General features: G+C 44.3%; 1 protein-coding gene and 1 long non-coding RNA gene across 23 annotated transcripts; one reads left to right on the top strand and one right to left on the bottom strand.

Moving 5' to 3' along the window:
• Positions 1-270: 270 nt before the first annotated feature.
• On the bottom strand, positions 271-22030 carry EXD2 (exonuclease 3'-5' domain containing 2). 22 transcript variants are annotated; one of them, XR_010472971.1, is made up of 12 exons: positions 14286-15663; positions 13093-13266; positions 12580-12987; positions 10544-10800; positions 9389-9515; positions 8303-8622; positions 5959-6065; positions 5612-5747; positions 4504-4860; positions 2791-3351; positions 1970-2048; positions 271-887 (listed from the first exon to the last, which is right to left on the bottom strand). XR_010472971.1 is itself a non-coding variant. In XM_065064392.1 (10 exons), the coding sequence occupies exons 3-10, from the start codon at positions 12916-12918 to the stop codon at positions 3135-3137; spliced, it is 1860 nt and encodes a 619-aa protein (XP_064920464.1). In that variant the 5' UTR covers positions 12919-12987; positions 14286-14697; positions 21787-22030; the 3' UTR covers positions 271-3134. The 22 variants fall into 22 exon arrangements, 9 of the variants coding, with proteins under 9 accessions (XP_064920464.1, XP_064920462.1, XP_064920463.1 ...); XR_010472963.1 differs by having other exon boundaries at positions 1970-3351; XR_010472967.1 differs by lacking the exon at positions 1970-2048.
• On the top strand, positions 13506-16417 carry LOC110358622 (uncharacterized). Its single transcript, XR_002413236.2, has 2 exons — positions 13506-13693; positions 15657-16417. It is a non-coding gene; the product is annotated as an uncharacterized LOC110358622 (long non-coding RNA).
• Positions 22031-22077: the final 47 nt, after the last annotated feature.

The raw sequence follows: 22077 nt of genomic DNA, 5'->3' as shown, positions 1-22077 counted from the left end.
CTGGATTTCTGCCCCTGGCCTGTGAAATTTCTCGAATTATCTGATAAGGGAGAGTTTCAGCCACGATCACAGCAGGTCCACAATTGTGCCCAAATGTTATAATAAAATATGGGTCAAATGTGCTATACGCAGTAACATGAGGTATGAATTCATGGTTTTACCGAAACTTCTTTACAGAGACCTATAGAAGTTGAGCATAGCTTCCTCATTGAGGACAAGCACACTCATCCCATGCAATCAAAATAATCAGAAGTCATTTCACAGGAAGGGTTATGTATTTTTAAAAAGTTATATTTAACTAAAGTCTAGCACCAGGCAAAAAACATGAATATTTAACAAAGTCAGACAGCAGCACATTTTAAAAAAACAACAGTAATAATTTGCACACACTAGCTTATATTTTCAAAGCATTTAGAAAAAAACCACATGAATGAATTATGCCTCACAACACCCTTGTGAGATAGGCAAGTATTATTAGTCCCGTTTTAGAGACAGGGAGACAGGTATGGAGAGAGTATGACCTGCTCACCACCACACGTCAAATCCAGGAACAGAACACCAGATTTTCCAGTCTTCTGCCACACATGGTCTGACACCTTAAAAGATGGTAGTCTTTAAATAAAATTTGTTTCCTCTCACCCCTTTTAAGATGCCTGACCCCATTCGAGTTGGATATAAAAAGGTACCCAACAAGAGCTATTCAGGATAAACACGTGGAAGCAGGAAATAACAGTTTTTATAGACTGTGTGTTGCTGGAAACTGTATAAGGAAAGACCTGACATGGGAGCTTCCATACTGTCAGAGTCACAGAGTGTTGCTTCTCATCAGGCATCTGCCACCAGGAAACTCACTGAGGCCTATACGCAATGCTGATACAGCTCCGAATCTGAGGGGAAAAAAAAAAAAAAAGTAAGGTTTCTTTGCCACTTCCAAACAAGGAATTTCTCTCTGGCAGGGAGTCTTCTCTGAGAAGAACTCATATGAGTACAACTGCACTGAGAGCAAAGACTTTTATTAGGAGACTCTCAAGGTGCAGCTAAGGGTGCACATGTATCTGTTAGAAAACCTGGTACTGTGCATATATTGTGCTTTGTGATAAGGGAGATGGTCTGGAGGCATCAGCCATCCCAGCGGGTCGAAAATAACTCTCCATTGTCACTTTGAGGAGACAAGTTCCCTTAGCATGTCACTTGCATTGAACTATTCAGTGACAGACTAGGATTAAAAATTCCAAACCACCTGAAAATTCAAGTCCACAGATATAACTCAACGAAATATCAAATCTGGCAAATCCATTGCTCCCTGTTTGCAAACCCGGGCGCAGATGTTAGTGGAGAAACAGAATTGAAAAGTCCTTCCATCTTCAGTTACATTTGTCCACTACACACTGTCCTCACCACAGGATGAGGGAAAGGCTGAGGTACTAAATGCCTTCTCTGCCTCAGTCTTTAATAGCAAGACCAGCTGCTCTCCAGGTACCCAGTCCCTGAGCCAGAAGCCAGGGATGGGAAGCAGAATGAAGCCCCAATAATCCAAGGGAAAATCGTTGACGACCTGCTACACCACTTAGACACACACAGGTCTATGGGACCAGATGGGATACAACCAAGGGTGCAGAGGGAGCTGGTGGAGGTGATCACCAAGCCACTTTCAAATATTTATGAGCAGTCTTGGCAAACTGGGAAGGTCCCAGTTGACTGGAAGTTGGTAAACATGATGACACCTACAAAAGGGCCAAAAGGAGGATGTGCGGAATTACAGGCCTGTCAGTCTGACCTCAGTGCTGCGGAATGTCATGGAACAGATCATCCTGAGTGCCATCACAGCACATACAGGACAACAAAGCGATCAGGTGCACTCAGCACGGGTTTATGAAATGCAGTTCCTGCTTGACCAACCTGATCTCCTTCTCTGATGGGGTGACCTGCCCAGTGGATGAGGGAAAGGCTGTGGATGTTGTCTACTTACACTTTAGTAAAGCCTTTGACAATGTATCCCACAGCATTCTCCTGGAGAACCTGGCAGCTCATGGCTGGATGGGCGTACTCTGCAATGGATAAAGAACTGGCTGGATGGCCAGGCACAAGGAGTTGTGGTGAACAGAGCCAAATCCAGTTGGCGGCCAGTCACCAGTGGTGTTCCCCAGGACTCAGTGTGGGGGCCAGATCTGTTTAATATCTCTGTCAGTGATCTGGATGAGGGGATTGAGTGCATCCTCAGTAAGTTTGCAGGCAACACCATGTTGGGTGGGAGTATTGATCTGCTGATGGGTAGGAAGGCCATACGGAGGGATCTGGACTGGCTGGATCGTTGGGCTGAGGCCGATTGTATGAGGTTCAACAAAGCCAAGTACCGGGTCCTGCACTTGGGTCACAACAACCCCAGGCAACACTACAGGCTCAGGGAAGAGTGGCTGGAAAGCTGCCTGGCAGAAAAGGATCTGGGGGTGTTAGTTGACAGCTGGCTGAACATGGGCCAGCAGTGTGCCCAGGTGGCCAAAAAGGCCAACAGCATCCTGGCTTGTATCAGGAATAGTGTGGCCAGCAGAACTAAGGAAGTGATTGCGCCACTGAACTCAACACTGGTGAGGCCCCACCTTGAATATCGTGTTCAGTTTTGGGCCCCTCACTACACGAAAGACACTGAAGTGCTGGAGCGAGTTCAGAGAAGGGTGACAAGGCTGGTAAAGGGTCTAGAGAACAAGTCTTGTGTGGAGCAGCTGAGGAAACTGTTTGTTTAGCCTGGAGAAAAGGAGGCTGAGGGGAGACCTTATCACTGTCTACAACTACCTGAAAGGAGGTTGTAGCATGGAGGGTGTTGGTCCCTTCTCCCAAGTAGCAAGCAACAGGATGAGATGAGATGACCTCAAATTGCACCAGGGAAGTTTACACTGGATATTCGGAAAAATTTCTTCAAGAAAAGGCTTGTCAGGCATTGCAACAGGCTGCCCAGGAAAGTTGTCGAGTCACCATCCCTGGAGGTGTTTAAAAAATACGCAGATGAGGTTCTTAGGGACATGGTTTAGAGGTGGACTTGACAGTGTTAGGTTAATGGTTGGACATAATTTTGTTAAAGGTCTTTTCCAATCAAAACAATTCTACGATTCTATGATCTAGAGTCCAAGAAGTTGGTTTCATGACAGCTCAATCTGAAGATCTTCCCCATACTTTCGGATCAGCTTCATGTGGTTATGGTCCACTGACCATTGCTCTGGGAGGTGCTTGGGCTGCATGCTGTCCAAGAAATGCTGCCGCCAGCGTCTCTCCAACTGCATAAGTGAGCGCAGGCCTCCTTTAGCAAAACACTGCACCACCTTCAGTCCATGTGGCATGTAGCTCTCATTGCAGATCCTGCCAGGACACAAAGAGAGTTTATTTTCACACAAACCCACTGTCAGACTCTAGGCTTGCCTGCAATGAACATCAAGAAACTGAAGATAATTTCAGCTGTGGAATTCAATTACAGACACACAGTAAGCTAACCAGGAGGGAGAGTTTTAAGCTTTGCTTCAATGACAGACTGCTTTCTGGAACAAAGCTACACTGGGAACTTGGTTTACTTCAACTGAGAGAGTGTTATTCTTTTATAGCAACACTAACAAGGCTCTCAAGGTCCATTACAAGCTCCTCAGGAGACAGACTGCAAATTTCTCAAGGCAAGGCCCATATGACACTCCAGAGCCCTGATCCTGCCACTGGATTCCCTGCCTAGGTAGACTGAGAGTTATGACACTGGCACATTAAAAACAACAGTAAGCTTAACAAGGAGAAAACATTGACTTCATGCAGGGACCACATACTAGTTAAGAAAAGATATTTGGAAAGACTTTGAGAAAGCTGAAGAGAGGAGAGTTTTGATATTGTCTTTCAGTCTCCCTTCCTGATCTGTCCTTCAAAAGAAGTATAAAATAGTAGAGAAGAAGATGGAGAGCAAGATCTGAAGGAAATTGCTGGAAGAGAAAAGGAAAGGGGAAGCAACAAGAGCTGCAGTTCACAGACCACTACTGGGTTGAGGGGAGAAGGGGAAAAACAAAAACACACTAAGAAATGCAGTGTGGTTGTTTGCTTAGAGCCTTGGGCTACAGCACATACAACTACCTTCTTCCTATCCTTGCTTTCCAGTTAAATGCATCAAAATACTATAAATACAGACTATTCAGCCTTATACAAGTGAAAAGGTTATGCTTTTGGAGAATCTTTTTTCCTATGCAGACCAACTCCTAATAGTCTCAAATTCAGACACACCATTACTTTAGGGAAGATACATCAATATCCCAAAGAGACCAGCAATGGGGTTTGTCTTATTTTCAGTAAAAAGCTGTGCGGAGGGTAGGGGAGGGAAGTCAGCATAGGTGATCCTCAGCTCTGCAAATCCTGCTGGATTTTCTTTTATTTTGCTGCAGAATAATTTGCCCAATGCTCTCTGTGCAGACAACTTTTTGTTGAACTTATGTGCTAACATAAATGACTAAAATGTTACATTTGTGGATGGGCTCGTTATACCTGGTTTCCAGACCAGCTGCTTCCTGGAGCATCTCTGGGGTGACTGCCTCTGTCTTAAAGAAGTCCTTGATGCTTTGCAGAAGCTCTGCCCTTCGGGGGTCAGGCAGGCTGTCTGCATTCAGCAGGGCTCGGGCCCCCGAGCGCACTTGCCTGCGCAGAGGGTCCTCCAGCAGGCGCACGCCCTCCTCGGAGCCGATGGGAGCGCCAAACTCCTCAGCCAGCTGCTGCTTGAGATGGTTGTCATAGTAATTAGAGATGGCATGGCAGGATGTGCAGAGTAGCAGCACATCATGAGAGTTGTGGTCCTTCATCTGGATGGGGAAGTGTCTTCGGTATTCATGAGGAACAATGTTCTTCCTACGGAAGACAAACCAGCCAGCTCATTCCATTTGCCTGGAGCTGCTGCTCCCCTTTTTCTCCTCTTCCTGGCCCTCAAAGGGTCAACTAGTACTAAAAGTTCAGAAAAACAAAGACGCCCATGATCAGGCCCTCAGTGTAGCAATAGGTCCTACAACATTTTTATAAAATATCTATTTGTACTTCACAAGCTTTCTGCATTTCTTTATCTTCCCTTCCAAAATTTCATTGCTTTCAATTACAAAAAGTAATTCATACCATTAAAAAAAAAGAAAGCAATGCACTAAGAGACACAACCTCTCAGCTAAACAGCAGCAGCTGCAAAGACAAAAATCTCACCCTTTGTGACCTCATGAGTTTCAGGCTCACCTAAACCTTAAGAAACTATAAGGACTAAGCAGTGGAAGGAACAGCACAGCTATTTTCAGAAGGGAATGCCATTAGAACAGTCTGTTGGCATACTGCTGCACCCTGTAATTCAAACTGCAGCACATACAGCTTACATATGCTTTGCTCTCTCCAAGGACTGATACCTCCTGTCTCTGTAAGAGGAGGAAAGGCTGGCCTGTTCAGTGTCAAACTTACCCAGACACATACGACTACAGAGTATTCAAACAGTGATAACACATCCAGGATGTGAACAAGCATGATGTTTCAGGCCACTAACCAAGTTTCTGGATGCCAAACTAGATACAGACCTCAGTCCTGTTTCAAAAGACGCATTTTTCTCCTAAACCACCAAACAACTCACCGGATATAGGATTCTCGCTTGCCACATACAACACACAAGTTCTCTTTGACTGTCAGATAATAATCAACCTGAGACTCGGGACGTCCTGAAGGCTCAAACCGCAGCTTCACAACAAATGGGTCTGTGCTAATTAGCTCTGAAAGGGTAAAAGAAAATAGAGAATATTCAAGAAAAAGAAAAGTATCTGAAAGTTAAAATAAAGATGCTAAAACACAGCAGTCATCCTAGTGAATTCCCAATAGTGTTTCCAATAAGAAAGGATACAAAAAATTCATGCCCAGTTATCTAAGAAACAGGGAAAAAAAAAGTTATATTTCAAATACCAACAGGAAAATGGGTATGCTCACCTCCAATCCCCTTGTCAACATACCACTGAGCCTTCTTCCGATCACAAGTGCACAGAGGCTGTCCATCTGGTGCATGCAGGAAGCAGTTGTCATACAGTGGAGATTTTCTATGAAACAAGGGCAGCATTACAGCAACTATAACAGCATGCCAAAAAACCAGCTCTCTATAGCCATGTGTTCCACAGTGAAATACATGCAGTCTCCTCCAAACCACAGGAGTGCCCCTAAACACACACTTAAGGGTGCTCAGCACTGCACAGGCTGCTGTTAATAGAAGCAGAACATCTAAAAACTTACCTGGGGTTCACCAACTGACTGTAAGGTATTTTTGCTCTCCCAATGCCAATAGAAATTAACTCTGAATCACAGGTTCCAAGAGATGCCATCAATGATGACAGTATTTAAAAAAAAAAATAAAATTAGAAAATAAAAGAGAACTGAAGTCAAGAAAGACAATGAACTAAGAGTACGTTAAAAGGCAGCATCAACTTACAGACAAGGCAGTTTCAAGGATGAGCTGCCGAAGCCTGTATTTTAATGTTTTATTAAGACGACTCTTCTAAAACTTATTGTGAACAGCTATTACTTTATTCATCCAAGAAAAATGCAATAAAAAAGCTCTTGCAGCCCTGGGAACCCAAACAACATGAGTCCATGGAAATAATGAAGCTGGACTGAGGCCCTCTGAAACACAGGCACCTCAACTCAGTTGGTGGCCAAGAGTCCTGCTTGAGACATCTCTGGGGGTTTGTGGCAGAGCGTGGAAGGGCTCTGTTTTACATAAAACATTTCCTTACTCTGCCAACCTCCTTCAAACAAAACTGAAGAGCAGAGAAGGCTAGGCTTGGGGAGTACCTGGGAGGAACTAGCCAGGGGTACAAACATATGACAATACACTGTGGAAAAGTTTCCTGTGTTCTCTCCAGCAAGTTCATATAGGTAAGGACTCAGCAGAGCTCTACCAGCTAAAAAGGCTGATTCACAGTCTATGTAATTTGACAAAACAATTTCTTCTGAGGTCCATGTAAGAAAAAAACACAATAAGACAATAACAATGATATCAAAGGTCTCCTTCCATTGAGCATCACTAGTTCGGCTCAATAACCATGATAACTTGAGTAGTTCCAAACTCTAAATGAATAAACTTAGAACTAAGCAGGCTTATAGAAAGCAAGAGTGCAAAAGGACTCTTGAAATCACATTCAGTCTTATTACAGATCAGAGACACACTGCTGAAATACTGTAAAAAAAAAGAGAGTCTACAGATTTCTCATGAAGTCAAATGCAGTTAAAAACAATAAATAAATAAACAAGCATGAGGAGATCTCAATTTAGCTTGGCATGCAATTTTGTTTAAATATTAATCTGCCCCTGAGGGGCAGTCCTTCTAATTTGTATGACACAGGCTCCAATTAAAACAAAAAAGATAAATTTGGAGGGACTTGCTGTGTACAACACAATATCATTAATGACTGCTAATGAAATAAATTATTATTGACTACATTAAAATGCCTCCATCACTAAGCCAATAAACTTCGAAATGAGAAAACAAATACTAAAATAACTGGTTTTCTTTACAAATGGTAATTACAGACAATTTTATTTCCTACATCCATGTGATAAATTTTATTAGATTGTATCCAAACAAAACCAAACATCCTAGCTCTCCACACCTTCCATTGCAATTTGGCTAAGAGACTTCTCCAACTTGTTTTAGTTTAAAAACAACTGAACTCTCATTAGCAAAAGGCTGTAAGAATTTAGGATTTGCTCCACAAAATTGCCTGTGGGACTAAGATCCTGAATGCAGCAACAGGTGCCTTTGCAAGGCCAAAGCAGTATTGCTCACTCCTCCCTCTTCCTGGCCAACACAGAAGCACAGTGCTTTGATGCTGCCACAGCCTGCTGGCTGCCTCTGGCACCCCACCTCTCCTAACCTTAGCTGTCACCTCTGCTAAGTGTCCTGGCATCTCTGTGGCTGCAGTGACCTGGGGCAGCACCGTACAAACAGTAGCCCACTAGGCAGATCCTGCTCACAGAACAAGCCCCATGAAGTTGCCACCTTCTCCCTGGAGGAGACAAGGCACAGCTATGTGGGCAGTAAATGCCAACAGACAACCCCTCCAACTGCTCATGAGCTAGTACAGATGCAAGTGCTGCCCCCACTTTCAATACCACCTAGAGGGAAATGGGAAAATAGAAAGGATCAGGCTCCCATGACTGTTAGGGCCTGTGTTTCCTTTCCCAGCTCATGTTATCCACTTTGTTTAACGACCAGAGAACAAGGCATCATTCAAAGATTTCTTTCCACGCTACAAAGAGTAAAATGTGCTCATAGACTTACCGTGCAGAATATCCCACGCCCAGAGGCTTTCGCTTCTGCCTCCGGGGATCTCTCACTTGCTGACTGCCAGAGGGCTGGCCGCTCACAGATTTCCGATTCTTTGTTTTGTGAGGGGAGCGTCCCTCTCCGCTCTTCTCTCCGGTGCTGCCACTCTTCCTTCCTCTAAATGGGATATCCACCAAGCCCCGGCATTTACCCAGTGCTTTCTCCCACAAAGTGGCAGAGTTTTCAATTTCAGATGTAGCAGGGAGGCTGGCAAATCCCAGCAACTGAAGGAACAGAGCCACTGAGACCTGGGCATCCCTGGCAGCATAGAGAACCTGCAGAAAAGCATAGACATCAAGACACTGAAAAACAGCAAACACTCCCAACCATTATCAGTGTTACACACTTGGTACGGTAAAGCCAGAAGCTGGATTTATCTCCTTTTGAAGATCACGGAAAGTTCTGGCAGTTGAGTGACACCTTCATAACATTACCACAAGCCACATTTTTAGGGTCAGTCAGACTTGAAATACTCACAGGTGACCCTAAGAACCTCAAAGGATTGAAAAAAATTCAGGTCAGCCAGGCCTTAAATGCCCTCCTGGCCCATCAAGCTCTCCCTTAACTAACAAATTGCTGCCTTCTGACACACTGTCTACAAATATTCAGTGTGGTTATTTATCCTGTCACTCCCTCTACTGGTCACTGATTTTGTAGACATCTGCAGCATGACTAAAGAAAGTGAGCAATCAAAGAAATCATAAAAGTCTAAAAACGAAAGTTTCCAGGGCCTCTCTCTAATATTGCACTGACTTCTATAGATTGGAGGGGAAAAAAATAATAAAAAGGTGAGGTTTTGGGTGCACAAGCACTTCTTCAAGTAGCCTTGTAGAACTTTCAGGACTAAAGGAAAACAAGGGTCAAGAATGCAGTGAGAACAGCTGATAACGATCTTCATGGAAAATGAGGGAAATGCAGGTACAGAGTCACACATAAGGTTTTGAGGCAGAATTCAAAGCAGGCTCAGATCTCCCTGTGTTAATGCCTCTTCTCTACTAAGATAGTTGCTTTTCCTCCCCAAACATGAAGTTGAAGACACACCTGATCTGGTGTCAGTTCTTCTGCCTCCCAATTGCTGCAACGCACATGAGGAGACTTGTCAAGCGGGCAGTTCAGGACTTTTTCAGCTAAAGACTTCAGGCTAAGGCAGCTGTGAAGTAGATCCTTCCTTCAGTTTAACAAGGAAAATGAAACAAACATATTAAAAACAAAACTATATGACCATGCAAGTTCAAATGGTCTCATACACCCTGAACCTGCCAGAATACAATGCAACTCAAACAACACACAGCAGCCTGCCAGCTTTACAGGCCCCTTCTCTCCCCTCTGCTAAAATGTCATTTTTAGATTTAGTAATTATCTAGTGCCTGCAATATGCAAAACAAGCAAGGCTGGGAGTTGGTAACATTCAAGGCTGAAGTGTTCGGCTCTGAGCTACCCACTTCTGAAATACAGAGGTTTATCATAGTGTGACGGACCCCCTGCCCCAGGGGTTCAGCACAAGCATGAGAGCCAGGAATGACCCAAAGGAATCCTGGCCACTAGAGACAAGTCCATCCTCAGTGCTAAAAAGGCACCATCAGGTCAGCAAATCCATGCCCAGACCACTAACACTACATCCAGGCACACATATACTGTATGTGAAGAATATTCCCAAGTAAATAATTTTATTTTAGGAATAATGATGAGAAAAAGGCTTCATAATTGTAACCTTTTAATGGAAGTATTGCTATTAAAAGAAAAAATTAGAGCTGATTTATTTTAGTAATTTTTTCAAGAAATTCTGTAATTCAACAGTTCCACTTATGTGCCCTGGCACATTTATCCCACACTTCTAGGCAGTGTATTTAAACATCTGTTGACATGGTGATCACTCTCACTGCATTACATCACTGTGCCTGGGTTTCTTACAAGCTGAAGCATCATACTCAGCAAAATCTGTATGGATATTGCATGAGAAGACTAACAGACACAATTAGCACATGAAATCTTCATGAAGATTTCATTTCTGTTAAGACCATAGAACAGAATCATGACATGTTCTTGGGATGCAGCTATCAATACTGATGCTCTAAAACCACCCTGAGAACTCCAGACGCATCTGCCAGGTATCATTCAGCATATGCAAATTACTTCTAAAATATTTCCACTCAAATGATGCCTCAAACAGAGCTGCCTCTGTTTTCAGACACTCACCGCTGTCTCATGGCTAAATACCGAAGATCCACGCTCCCTTTGACTGGAAGACCATAATCATGAAGTAACTTGCAAGCATCTTCCCAGCATCCTACCCCAACTTTCAACACGGCACTATCTGCCATGATGTCCAACAGGCTCTTTGGGATAGTCTGTCCACTGGCAACAAGCCTAGACAACCGAACAAGAACGCAGAAGCCACTGAAAGAAGCCATCTGTAGAAGAGATACAGGATTTGCTTTTCCCTCCACAGATACCTAAAATAAAGACAAAAAACAGAGTCTGGTTTACAATGTTATTAGCAATACTGGAGCTGAAACAAATGGCAAAAGAGACCACTGAAGACAGTAAATACCTATCAATTCATACAGTCAATTATTGTTACATGTCTTTGTACTAATTTGTACAGCAAATTACATCATCTGTTTCAGTGTTACTGTCCCCCAGCTACTTCTTGCCACACTCCCACAATAGAAACCTTTCCCCTGTCACCCTTCCCTCTCATAGCTGAGCTGGTGGAAGAAATCAGACACATTTCTTAATCCACATAAAGTGGCACAAAGCCACCCACTACATAAATGTTTATGGCAAACACATTGTTTAACTGGGGCTTATACAGACGACTGTGAATATATTTCCAGTAATAAATAGTAATTAGTAAAACAGTAATAAGTAATAAATTTCCAGCTAAAATAATGGCAAAGCCAGGATTTATAAATTACTCAAAGCCTGTTTTCAGAGTCCACACAGGCAAATGTACAAGTGGAAGACAACCTTTGCTTTCCAGTAGTCCCAGTGAGTTATGGGGTATTTCAAAAAGATGGACCCAAATTGAAATCACTATATTTTTGAAACTGGGTCGATCTTTTTGAAACACCATGTATTTCTACCTATCAGTGTTATCCTTTTTGGGTTTATTATTCTTAAGAACTTTTTTCTTTAAGTATGTAGCTGGATTTAAAACAGTATAAACCCAAGCTACTTCTAGTAAATCACCTTTAAAGAGATATTATACAAATCACATAATGCTATATTTAGCCATACTATCACTATGGCTATAAACACCATCACTATGTTTAGTATATGTGCTAGTTGTGCTGGGATCGAGTTAACTTTTCTTCATAGTAGTTAGAATCTTTTCTTTATAGTAGCTAGCACAGTCTTTCGTTTTGGATTTAATATGAAAAGAATGTGACAACACATGGAACTTCCCATGCTCTTCTTTCCAGTAGCCACGTTGTGTTTTGGAGTTGGTATAGAGAGAAGGTGAGAACTCACTGATGTTTTGGCTGTTGCTAGACCAAGGACTTTTTCAACTTTACAGCTGTAGATGCACATAGAAGCTAGGACGGAGCATAGACAGGACAGCACCTAGATTGACATCCAGGCTGGCCAATGAGATTATTCCCTGTCATTAGCAGCATGCTCTATATATAGCTGGAGCCAGTTTTTCCGGCTCATTAGTTCTGTGTTAGTTTGTTAGTTCAGCCTTTTGCCATTCAGTTTTTGGCATTTTGTCCTTTTGCCTTTTTGTTCTCTTTTCAGGATCAGCTGTTTGTGACCAGGGCGCTCTCTTTTCTGGGACAGGCTGTTAACTGTGATCATGTTTGAGCACATGTTTGAGATCATGTTTGAGTCTGAATCTCTGCTTTTCTGGGATCAGCTGCATGTGACCAGTGTACGTGAGCAACTGCCTTGTGCATCACTTATTCTATATGTATTATTATTATCACTAATCTGTCTCATTAAACTGTTTTTATCTCAGCCCAAGTGTTTCTCCCTTTTCCTTTCAATTCTCTCCCTCATTCCGCTTGCAAGAGGGGAGGTGAGAGTGAGGGAGCAGTTGCCATGGTCCTAGTTGCCTGCTGGGGTTAAAGCACCACAGTATAGTTGATTAATCACAGGAACTCAGCAAATGAATACAATTTTCAATAGTCAGTCCTGTCGTACCCATTCAAGTAAAGGAATCACTCCTCCCCAGGTGACTTCCCATCGCAATTTGCAACCTAAAGGAGAGACATTGCTTCTTCACTCACCCACTCACAATCAATTCCAAGCACCGGCCACTGCTCCAGCTCCTTCTTCAGCAAAGGTTCAACACGATCCCACTCCTCCTGCTCTGAAACTATTGCTATGTCTGCACCAAGGGTCCTCGCTACCCAGGAAAAGGTGGGAGATCTGAAGAAGGGAAGCACCTCCTTATCTTCTGTCTTAATCAATTTCTCTTCTCCTGAGTTTATAGCTGCTTCCTCTCGCTGACTACTAGAGCATGATTTTCCTTTCCGACGCTGGGTTGCTTTCCACAAAACCAGGCCTCCCAATGCAACACCAAGCAGGGTTGCCAAAGTAATTGTCACTGCTGTTTGCTTGGGCATTTTTTTTATCCCACTTTTCCTCCCTTCACTTCATCCACTCAAAATGGCATTGTAAGATTTTATCATGGCCTGCAAAGAAAAAGGAGGTCGAAATTAAATACAACTTAATTACACATGTTTAGAGGTACTAAATACACCCACTGGTATCATATCAAGGTTCTAGCCACAACTCACAATCCTGATGGAAGAAGGACCGAGTGTCACTTTGAAAGGCTGGGGTTCAGCAGACTGCTGCAGCGGTGGATGGGGCAGTAACAGGAGACTGAATGCCACTGTTCATCACACCATCAGAAAACTTAAAGGCAATCCACTGATTTATACTGCTGCAACTAGATGCTTCCACAAACTCTTGTATTTAAAAAAAAAAAAAAAATAGTCAGGGATATCATCAACATTTTTTAGCTCAGTTTGAAATTATATCAACCTAAACAAGATTATATTACTGCAGAATAAGCACATCTACTAATGCATTAGTGAAAAATAGGCATTGTCCATTACATTCACACCCATATTAAGGTCAAATGGCTCTTCAGACATTGAAAAGCCCTAAAAAAGCAACACCTACTTATAACACAGCTTTGCCTCTACCAGAAAAGAGCTGAGCTCCCTGACTGAAATCAGTCCTGTCCCTGCATCCCCATCTCCACAGCGCACCACATTCTTTCAAGGTCTGCCCTTACGGACAGGCAGAAGCTGTGGTGTGGGTGCTGCTACAGCCCCATCAGCATTCGGGGAGGGGACACGGGCACCTGCCCGAACGCTCGTGAACCGACAGGTAATTTACTCTAGCTTCTTAAACTGAAAGAGAAGACTGAAAGCGATGAGGCCCAACAGCTGCTACCTACCGCCAACCTCTTCGGGAACCGGGGGACGCAGGCACACCCCGCCCCGGCAGCAGACGCCCCGATGAGACAAACCGCCCCCAGCCCAGCACCAGCGCGGGGGCGCGGGCCGAGCCGAGGAGGCCCAGGCTGCCCGCCATGGGGAGGCGCGCGGCCGGCAGCGGCCCGGGGTGGGCCTGGGCCCCCTCAGAAACTGCAGCGAGCGCTCCTCTGGGCCTCCTCGCAGGCCCGGCAGGATGGGAGCAGCTGGGGACGGGCCACAGCACCCTTTAGCAGTAGGGCGAAGGCGCTGCCCGATTTAGGCTTGGCCGTAGTTCTCCCGGGGGGTGCCGCCCCCGCGGGAAGCAGGCAGGTAGGAGGCGCCGAGGGCCCGGCCAGAGAAACCGCGAGCCCACCAGCCTGCGGATGCGGGACACCTGCCGGCGCGGCCCGCCCCCGGGGTGCGCGCAGCAACCTCTCCCCTCCCAGCCCCCGCCGCCCGGCCCACAGACGCCCCGTCGGGCTGCGCACCGGCCCGCCCGCTACCTGCGTCTCCGCGAAACCCTTGTCTCCAGCTGCAGGAACCCCCCTGCGGGGTAGTCGTCACGGACACCGGGAGGCTTAGAGTGGCGGACGCTTCCTCTTCCCCAGCCGTGCGAGCGGACGGTGGGCGCCGCCATGTTGTACGGCAGCTACCGGCCGGGCCGCTGAGGCGGGGCGCGCGGCGTCTGTCGGTACCGTCCCGGCGTGCAGCACCGGGCTGCCGTGCCCGGGTCCTCCGCACGGAGGAGAAGGGGCTCGATCACTTCGGGCCCCGTACCCGTGGAGCGGCTGTGTGGTTGTCTCGCCGCTGCCGGGGCGGCAGGACCCGGCTGGGGGCTCCGGCACTGTGCTCGGGGTGGCGGCCCCAAGACGGGGGAAACCGAGAGAGAACCGTGGCCATATCCAGAGTGGCAAACTGGAAGAAAACAAAAAGGGAAAAATCAAGTGGAAGGGATTAAAAGCTTAACAGAGGAGTTCTTATGGCAAAGCTCACGTGTGGGGAACAAGTGTGGACATGAGAACTGTGACCCCACAAAACGTGGACGACGACTATAGAGCCAGCTGCTGTGTGCATCGAGTCTTGAGACCACGATTGTCAAAAAAACAAGTTCCTAGCACAAATTCCACTGCAACTGAAAGGGATCTGAGCATCCATTTTTTTTTCCAAATCCTTTGCTATTCATATTATTGTTATTTACCAATTCTTGTGCTGTTAGAAACCCAGCTAGTTGCATCTCTTTGAAGGGGACACTGAAACCATGGGAAATACTGCTTTAAATTGCTTTGACAATTTGACAGTCTGTGCCAAATTTCATTTTGGTTTTACTTTGACACTTGTAATGTAATCATCAGGGTAGGAGGATCTCCTTACCAGAGACTTGGTATTTGGCAAACAAGTTGTTGGAGGGGTGCAACAAGGCAGCTAATTGCTGTTGTCAGGGAAAATCTCTATAGAAGCAATTTTTTTTCTGTCTGGAGGTGAAAGCTCACTTATTTGGTTTTGTTTTTGTTTTAAACTCACTAATGAGGTAGAGATGGATTGATAGGAAACAAGGATCACAGTTGGTTTCCAGAAGAACACTTCTCTGAGCAAATAAGGTCCTCTCTGTGTCAGAAATAAGATGCCCAGGCCATTAAAGCTTAAACAGCTGGTTATTCCAAGGACCTGCTCTAAGCCCAGGATGGTGCGATCATGTCAGGTCTCACAGGTGGCGGGGTCACATCAGGAAAGTTTATTTTTCATTGACTTGTATTTTGAATTCACAAGTGCTTTATGCCCGATAGTTACAGCTTCTGGATAACCAGTCTTTCTGCAAAAACCCTCAGTCGCTCTACAGTGAAGAAATTTTTATCCATTTTTATGCTTCTTCGCAGGGGGTTACAAAGCAGTTCCATCTCACACACTGCAGTAACGGACACACCTTGTCTCTGGATCATTCTCTTCCACAGGGAAGGTCTGTGTCTCCCTTACAGTCACGATCCCACCACGGCTTCTCTGTCCATCCCCTGCAATCCGATGCACCAGACACAGTGACCAGCTGGAATGGAGATCACAGAGCAGGAGCCAACACTACTCAGAAGCTCATCATGAGACTCATGCTCAGGAGAAAAAGATGGATGGGACTCTGACTGTAACTGAGTTCCCACAGTCAGATAGACATGTTCTCCCTCCTCCTTTCCCTCCCTCTTCCCTTCACACCCCTCAATGTATAACGCTTTCTACAGGGCCATGGTCATCTTGTATAAACCTGGATGGTCCCTTGGAAGGGTAACCCCATGTTTCCTGTTCAGCCTGACTGACTGCTCCCTCCCTGCTCCCTTGCTCCAGCATTTCTGTAATGACAGTGTCAGAGTATCAGGGAACTGATCCAGCTGTAAACTAGTTCAAGGAAAAAAGTTACTGTCTAGTGGCACCACAGACTTATTTCAAGGCCCAAATGACTGGAAGGAGACCCAAGAAGCTGATGTGGCTGGGCTCCAGGATCCTGCTGCCCTTTTATGGGGTAGGCAAGACATTTGTAAGAAACTCTCTCAGAGCTCAAGATGAGCTCAGGATAGTGACCAAATCTGAACAAATCTGCTAAGTTTGATTGTAGCTGGACCCATTCGTAATAAACTGGCATCCACCAAGAAAACTGAAATATGCCAGTTCTTCCTTTCACAAATTGTTTATTTTAGTTTCTAAGGCAATGGAAGCTTAAGTGTAAAGTTACAAAAGAGAAGGGAAAACAATAAGATACCCCAGCATTTATTACACAGTAAAAGTCTCACAGAGAAGATGCTATGTAATGGAACCCCCCAAGTCTAGCTTTTCTACAATAACAGGATTGTATCCTTGGCTGCATTCAAAGCTGTTATTTTTCATGGCATCACTGACATAAACAGAGTCCTGTAAATCCTAAGTCTTTAACAGCTTGTCTTACTACCTACATAGCCATTTATTCAAGTATAAAGGTTAAATTAAAAATAAATGAAAGCAACTGATGCATGAGTGCACTCTAGCAAAAAAAACAAGTTCCTAAAGCCTGATGGGGACATTGCTGAAGATAGGTAACCAAGTGAGTAAATACCAACTGCTGGCTTAGCCTTACTTATGAGAAATCTGTTGCAGCATGTATCTGGAAGCCTTTACATAGTAAGCAGCAAGATTCAGTTTTCTTCCTGTCTCTGTAGCATGATCTGAGATTTCTGCAGATGTCTCTGTCAAAAGACTCATTTTTTAGCCTGATTTCCTAAGAAAAGAAGCCTTATGCAATTACACTGTCTGTTGGTGTTTCTGCCTGTGGGTCCCCTTTCTTCGCCAGAAAAGCATGTTTAAGCCATTGCCCCATTCCATCTAAATTTGTACAAAGGTAACTTCTGTGAAATGCAGTGCCAAATTGATGAAACAAATCCTAATAAAGCTGTCTCTGATAAAATGGCAAGCATGTGCAGACACTGCTTAATATACATAAAGAGAATCCACACAGCAGTGCCACATCAGGACAAGTCCATAAGAAACCAGGCTTCACTTGTTCTGCTGATCACAGAAAAAAAAAAATAATTAAAAAAAAATATATATATGATCACATTAGCTCATCCTTTAACAGGGAGAAGACTAGGGTAAATGATTCAGTGTTCAAAGGAAAATCAATGATAGTGGAATATCAAAGGAAAGAGGCTCTAGCCAAGACTTAAATTGCTGTTAGCAGACAATGAGGAGAGAGCTGCATGTAGTCCCCATTAGCTCATTACTAACACTATTTGGGGCCCCATCCCAAGATACAGAAGAAAGCCAAACTCTCGTTTCAACTCCTAATGTGTTTTATCTTCCTCATGTCCATGCTAGTAACCCCATGACTACATATTCAAACAAGTCATTTTGAGCAGGGTTTGTTTTAACAGGGCCGATACCAGGGAGCCAGTAGGAGCGCTTCTTCCATCAAAAACTCAGAATGAGATCAGTTTCAATCAACTGTGAAGCCACATCCTAGAGGTGGAGTTTCACACTGTAACAAGGCGGATAGAAGGTTTAGCTCCTGTTGAAAAGGCAATTCTGCTTTCCTGTTCTACCTGTAGGCATTATTCTACTGCTCCACTTCTGCAAACACCAGTGTCTGTTTGATTCAAGGATTTAAGCAAGCAGAAAGGTAGCACAGCAAAAACCAAATACCTTGAACTAACTTACCATGAGCCAGATCTCAGTGAAACTACATCCAAGTCAAAATATGAATCAGCAGTAATTCACTGTAGGATCTGCCAGAGTGTGCAGGTTTTGCAAAGAACCTGAAAAAAACTGCTGTCAGAGATGTGAGCTGCCAGACTGATCCCACGAGGATGAGTTATGTTAATATTCATCATCAACAACATATTTCTTTATTAATTGCCAACTCTTTCATTGCTCTTGTAGATACAAAGAGCTAGAACATGGTTCTTTCTCATCTCTGAAAGGCCTCTTTAACTTGGTGCATATCTATGGATAACATCACCAGTCTACTGCCACTCGAGCTTGTACATCAACTGTCAGATCTGACTGAAAGCTCTTTGTAGATCCTAGCATCCAGGGTCCATCTAAATTTTAGAGTTCCTCTATATGGCATCTCTCAGACAGTCCTTTGATTTATCCATGCAAAGACGACCCTTGTTTAGGTCTTTTATCTCCATACTGAGACTGCCCAAATACCTCTCCCTCCAGCATTAACCACCTTCTTGTAACACAACAGCCATGACAGGTATAAACACCATGATCTGACAACACATTAAAGCTGACTTCAGTCCTCCTATTAATGATCAAATACGCCACAGCCATCAAGTGGAAACCACTAATGCAATTTCACTCATTCTGCCAATTCAAATTTGTTCATAAAAATGTTGAAGGGTTAATTTTGTACAAGCAGACCTTAAAAACAGATGAGGTATTGTCGGTCTTTCCAGAGGCAGCACAAAAATTCTGTAGCGCAGGCAGAAGCTAATGTGAGAGTGGTGCAGCAGCATGGCCACACCTGATCCAGGCTGGGAGAGGGGGCTCTGCACAGCCCTGGAGTTAGCAGCTCTGAAACCACAACCCAACACTGTTTATGTAAATCATTACTCTGACCACATCACTTCTGTTTGAAGCATTCTGCTAGTTCCCTCTTCTGTACTGCATCAAACATTATTTACTCATCTTAGTTCCCAAGAGCCTTCACAGAAAGTCACCACCCTGTTCATTATCTCCCGTTTCCTTTCCAGTTGACTCCTCCCCTCTATTGCCCACTTGTTGAAATTCCAATAAAAACATTTTGTGCCTTATTTTGTGCTGCTTTTGAGACATGGTGGTGACAATAAACAGCCATTAACAGAATAAATTTGCTCAGGCAGTGCATACAGGCCCTGACTTATGCTGCCCATGAGTCTGACCAGGCTCATTCCAGCTCGGTCTGTGCCATTCAGTCTCAGCCCAGCACCCTGCATGCCAACACGGCCAACAAAACAGTAGCTCGATGAAGTCCAATTGGTTTGACTAAGTACTGTCCATACCTCAGTTGCATTCTGAGCTGCAGAAAGCTCTCATTGAAGTAGAAGAAGATGTTTCTTTGATGGTACTTCAGCATGACTCAGGCCACTAGTGTTTGTGTTTTGAAGAGATTACAGCACTCTGGCATTATTAACACAGCAACACATTATTTTCAAATGAAAATGTTATTGGTATAGGTCATGATAGTTTCCTTAGGTGTTATATATTTCAAAATTAATTCAAACAAAGGAATCAGAAAGTGAAAAGAATGCTTACTAACACTTTTTAACCTATATGTTAATGTGAGAGAGTACTGCATACAGCAGAAAAGGCTGGCAGTCTCCTATTATTTTTCTTTCAAATTCCATCAACATATCTTCTTCCTGACTGCTTACAAATGTGATTTAAAAAGAAAAACAGTTAAATCCTTCCTGAAAATCCTGTGTTTAGGAAATAATTTTATTTCCATTTGTCCATGTAAGGATATAGCTTTCCTAGAGACTGGATCCAAAACATGGAGAAGAAGCACTGAAGATTTTATTGTGTTGCATTTCAAATGGAAGGATCCTACACCTATTTATTTCAATACAGAAACCAAAGATATGCAACCTGAATAATACTTTAGAAAGAGGAGAAAATGAACCACGTGTGCCAAAAGTGACATTTGCAGTGTTCAAGGCCAGGTTGGATGAGGCTTTGAGTAACCTCATCTAGTGGAAGATGTTCCTGCCCATGGCAGGGGAGTTGGAACTAGAGGATCTTTAAGGTTCCTTCCAACCCAAACCATTCTATGATTCCATAATGTATTTCTGGAAGGCTCTCAGATAATACGATGATGTAACCTGTATGAAAATTATAGAGGAGAAAATGGAATACAAACTGATGGAATCAGCTTAGAGTCTATAGGTAGAAAAATGTAATGCCACTGCCTATGTTGGGAATTGAGATGTAAGCAACAGTTTCTGATATAATTGTAATGGCACAGAATTTCATGGCATGCAAGCAAAAGAGCTATAAAATATGATTTACACCAGTGCAACTTACCTGTCTCTGAAGCTAATGTAACAAACACAAATTAAGATTGACAGGGCCTTTGCATCCCTATCCTGAGGTTTGCTAGACATGCAACGTAGCAATAGCTGGCCATTGACAGCCGTAAGTAGAACAAAACCTTCATATAGCTCAGATGCAGGAGAAATTAAGCACTCTTGGTTTTCATGTCAATATTAACACTGTTAATTATAATTCTAACAGAAAACAGTTAACAGACTGTGTCTGGATATTCATCTCAAATTATTTTTATACCTTTAATTAAGTTCTGATATATTTACCTGTTGACAACACATCTGGAAAAAAAATATATTTAAGTTCAAATGTAAGACACATTCTTACTTTTTTTTTTTTTTTTACATTTTCTTCCATTCTTTTTATTCTAATTTAAGTGAAAAGTTTGTTATTTTGTTATATGTTAAAAGTAAGGCTATAGTGTTGTCAGCTAAAAAGCACAGGATTTCATATTCTTTCTATAATCTTAGCCAAGAAGAATCCCGAAGCAATTAACTGACTTTCTATAATAAAATAATTTCAGTTTCTACTGAAAAGCTGTCACTGGAACGTAGCAGCAGTCTAACACTACCCAGTAATGCTGCCACACCATGGTTTATGTCAGGAAGGACTTTTTTTTTGTTTGCTTGTTTTAAAGTTTGGAGTCTCCTAATTCCCAGCAGGTGCAGTTGCGCACAGAGAAGGCCAGGACTGTCAGGCTAATCCTCACCTTCTGAAAACTACATCTGCACTAGGCACTGGTGCCAGTTCACCTGCACCCATGGGGAAATACAGACCTGGAAGATTCAAGCTGCAGGTCTGGGACCACTCACCTTGTGCACTTGGTCAGGCTCTGCGAGGTGAGACTGGGGGCTACACACTGCCGCTCAGGGCTATTGCTCTTTGAACTACACTTCTGTGTCTTACACAGTATTTGGCTTTACGTGCGAGGGACAGGGTCCCATGGAACATGAAAAATATTTTTCCCCACAAACACACAGATTAGGATGTTACAAAACAGTGAAGTACAACACAGATCAGTTACACCTGCTTAGCCAGCTGGATTTTGATGTTTTGTTGGTATTGAAGGGTAAACAGAGAAAATCCAGCAGTATTTCTGATGATCTTCTGGGGCTAAGTGCAGAGCAGTCTACTTACTCCATGTAGAGGAGGCAACCCTCCTATTTGCTGTGCTGCTCAGGTAAGAGCAGGAGAGAGCAAACAATAAAACCTCAGAGAGCCCTGTAAACACTGCCTTAAAGAAAAAAAAAAAATAACAATATTCTAAACATTCGGAAATCCCACAAAGACCGCTCATCAGTCCCCGCTGTGAACAGCGAGCACTATTTTTTTCCTCATCCTCCCGCCGTTGAGCCGTCCGCAGGATCCCACCGCGGGCCGCCCGCGGCTCCAGAGAGGTCACATCCCTTTCCCTTCCCCTCGATCGGGGGCGACGCCCGCCCGCGGCAGCACCTGCCCACCCACCGGCGGCTCCGGGCCGTTGGCGGCAGCGAGCCCCTCAGGCGGGCCGGCGGTCCTTCAAGCGACGCACCGCGGCCGCGAGCAGCGGCGGGAAACATCCTCCCGCAGGTCCTCGGAGTTGGAGACTCACCCGTCCCCGCCGCGCCGTTACCGGCGCGAGTTAAAAAGCGGCGGCGCGACGTTAGAGCCGGGCCGGGAGCGGCGGGGAGGCGCGGGCTGCAGCTGAGGATCAGCTGCTGAGGAGAGCGGGGAGGAGCCAGCGGGATCAGGAAGCGGCAGAGTGTCTAACACCTC

Source organism: Columba livia, chromosome 5 (genome assembly GCF_036013475.1).
Source record: "Columba livia isolate bColLiv1 breed racing homer chromosome 5, bColLiv1.pat.W.v2, whole genome shotgun sequence".
In the NCBI taxonomy this organism is placed as follows: domain Eukaryota; kingdom Metazoa; phylum Chordata; class Aves; order Columbiformes; family Columbidae; genus Columba; species Columba livia.
Note: the sequence above shows the minus strand (reverse complement) of the source record. Positions and strands in the feature narration are given on the sequence as shown.

Coding starts and splice junctions, on each gene's coding strand:
- EXD2 (XM_065064392.1), bottom strand. CDS start 12,918: ATGCCCAAGCAAACAGCAGTGACAATTACTTTGGCAACCCTGCTTGGT. Junction 8,623..9,388: donor AAGAACTGACACCAGATCAG/GTGTGTCTTCAA, acceptor GCTTTTCTGCAG/GTTCTCTATGCTGCCAGGGA. Junction 6,066..8,302: donor GGCGTGGGATATTCTGCACG/GTAAGTCTATGA, acceptor CTTGTTTCATAG/AAAATCTCCACTGTATGACA.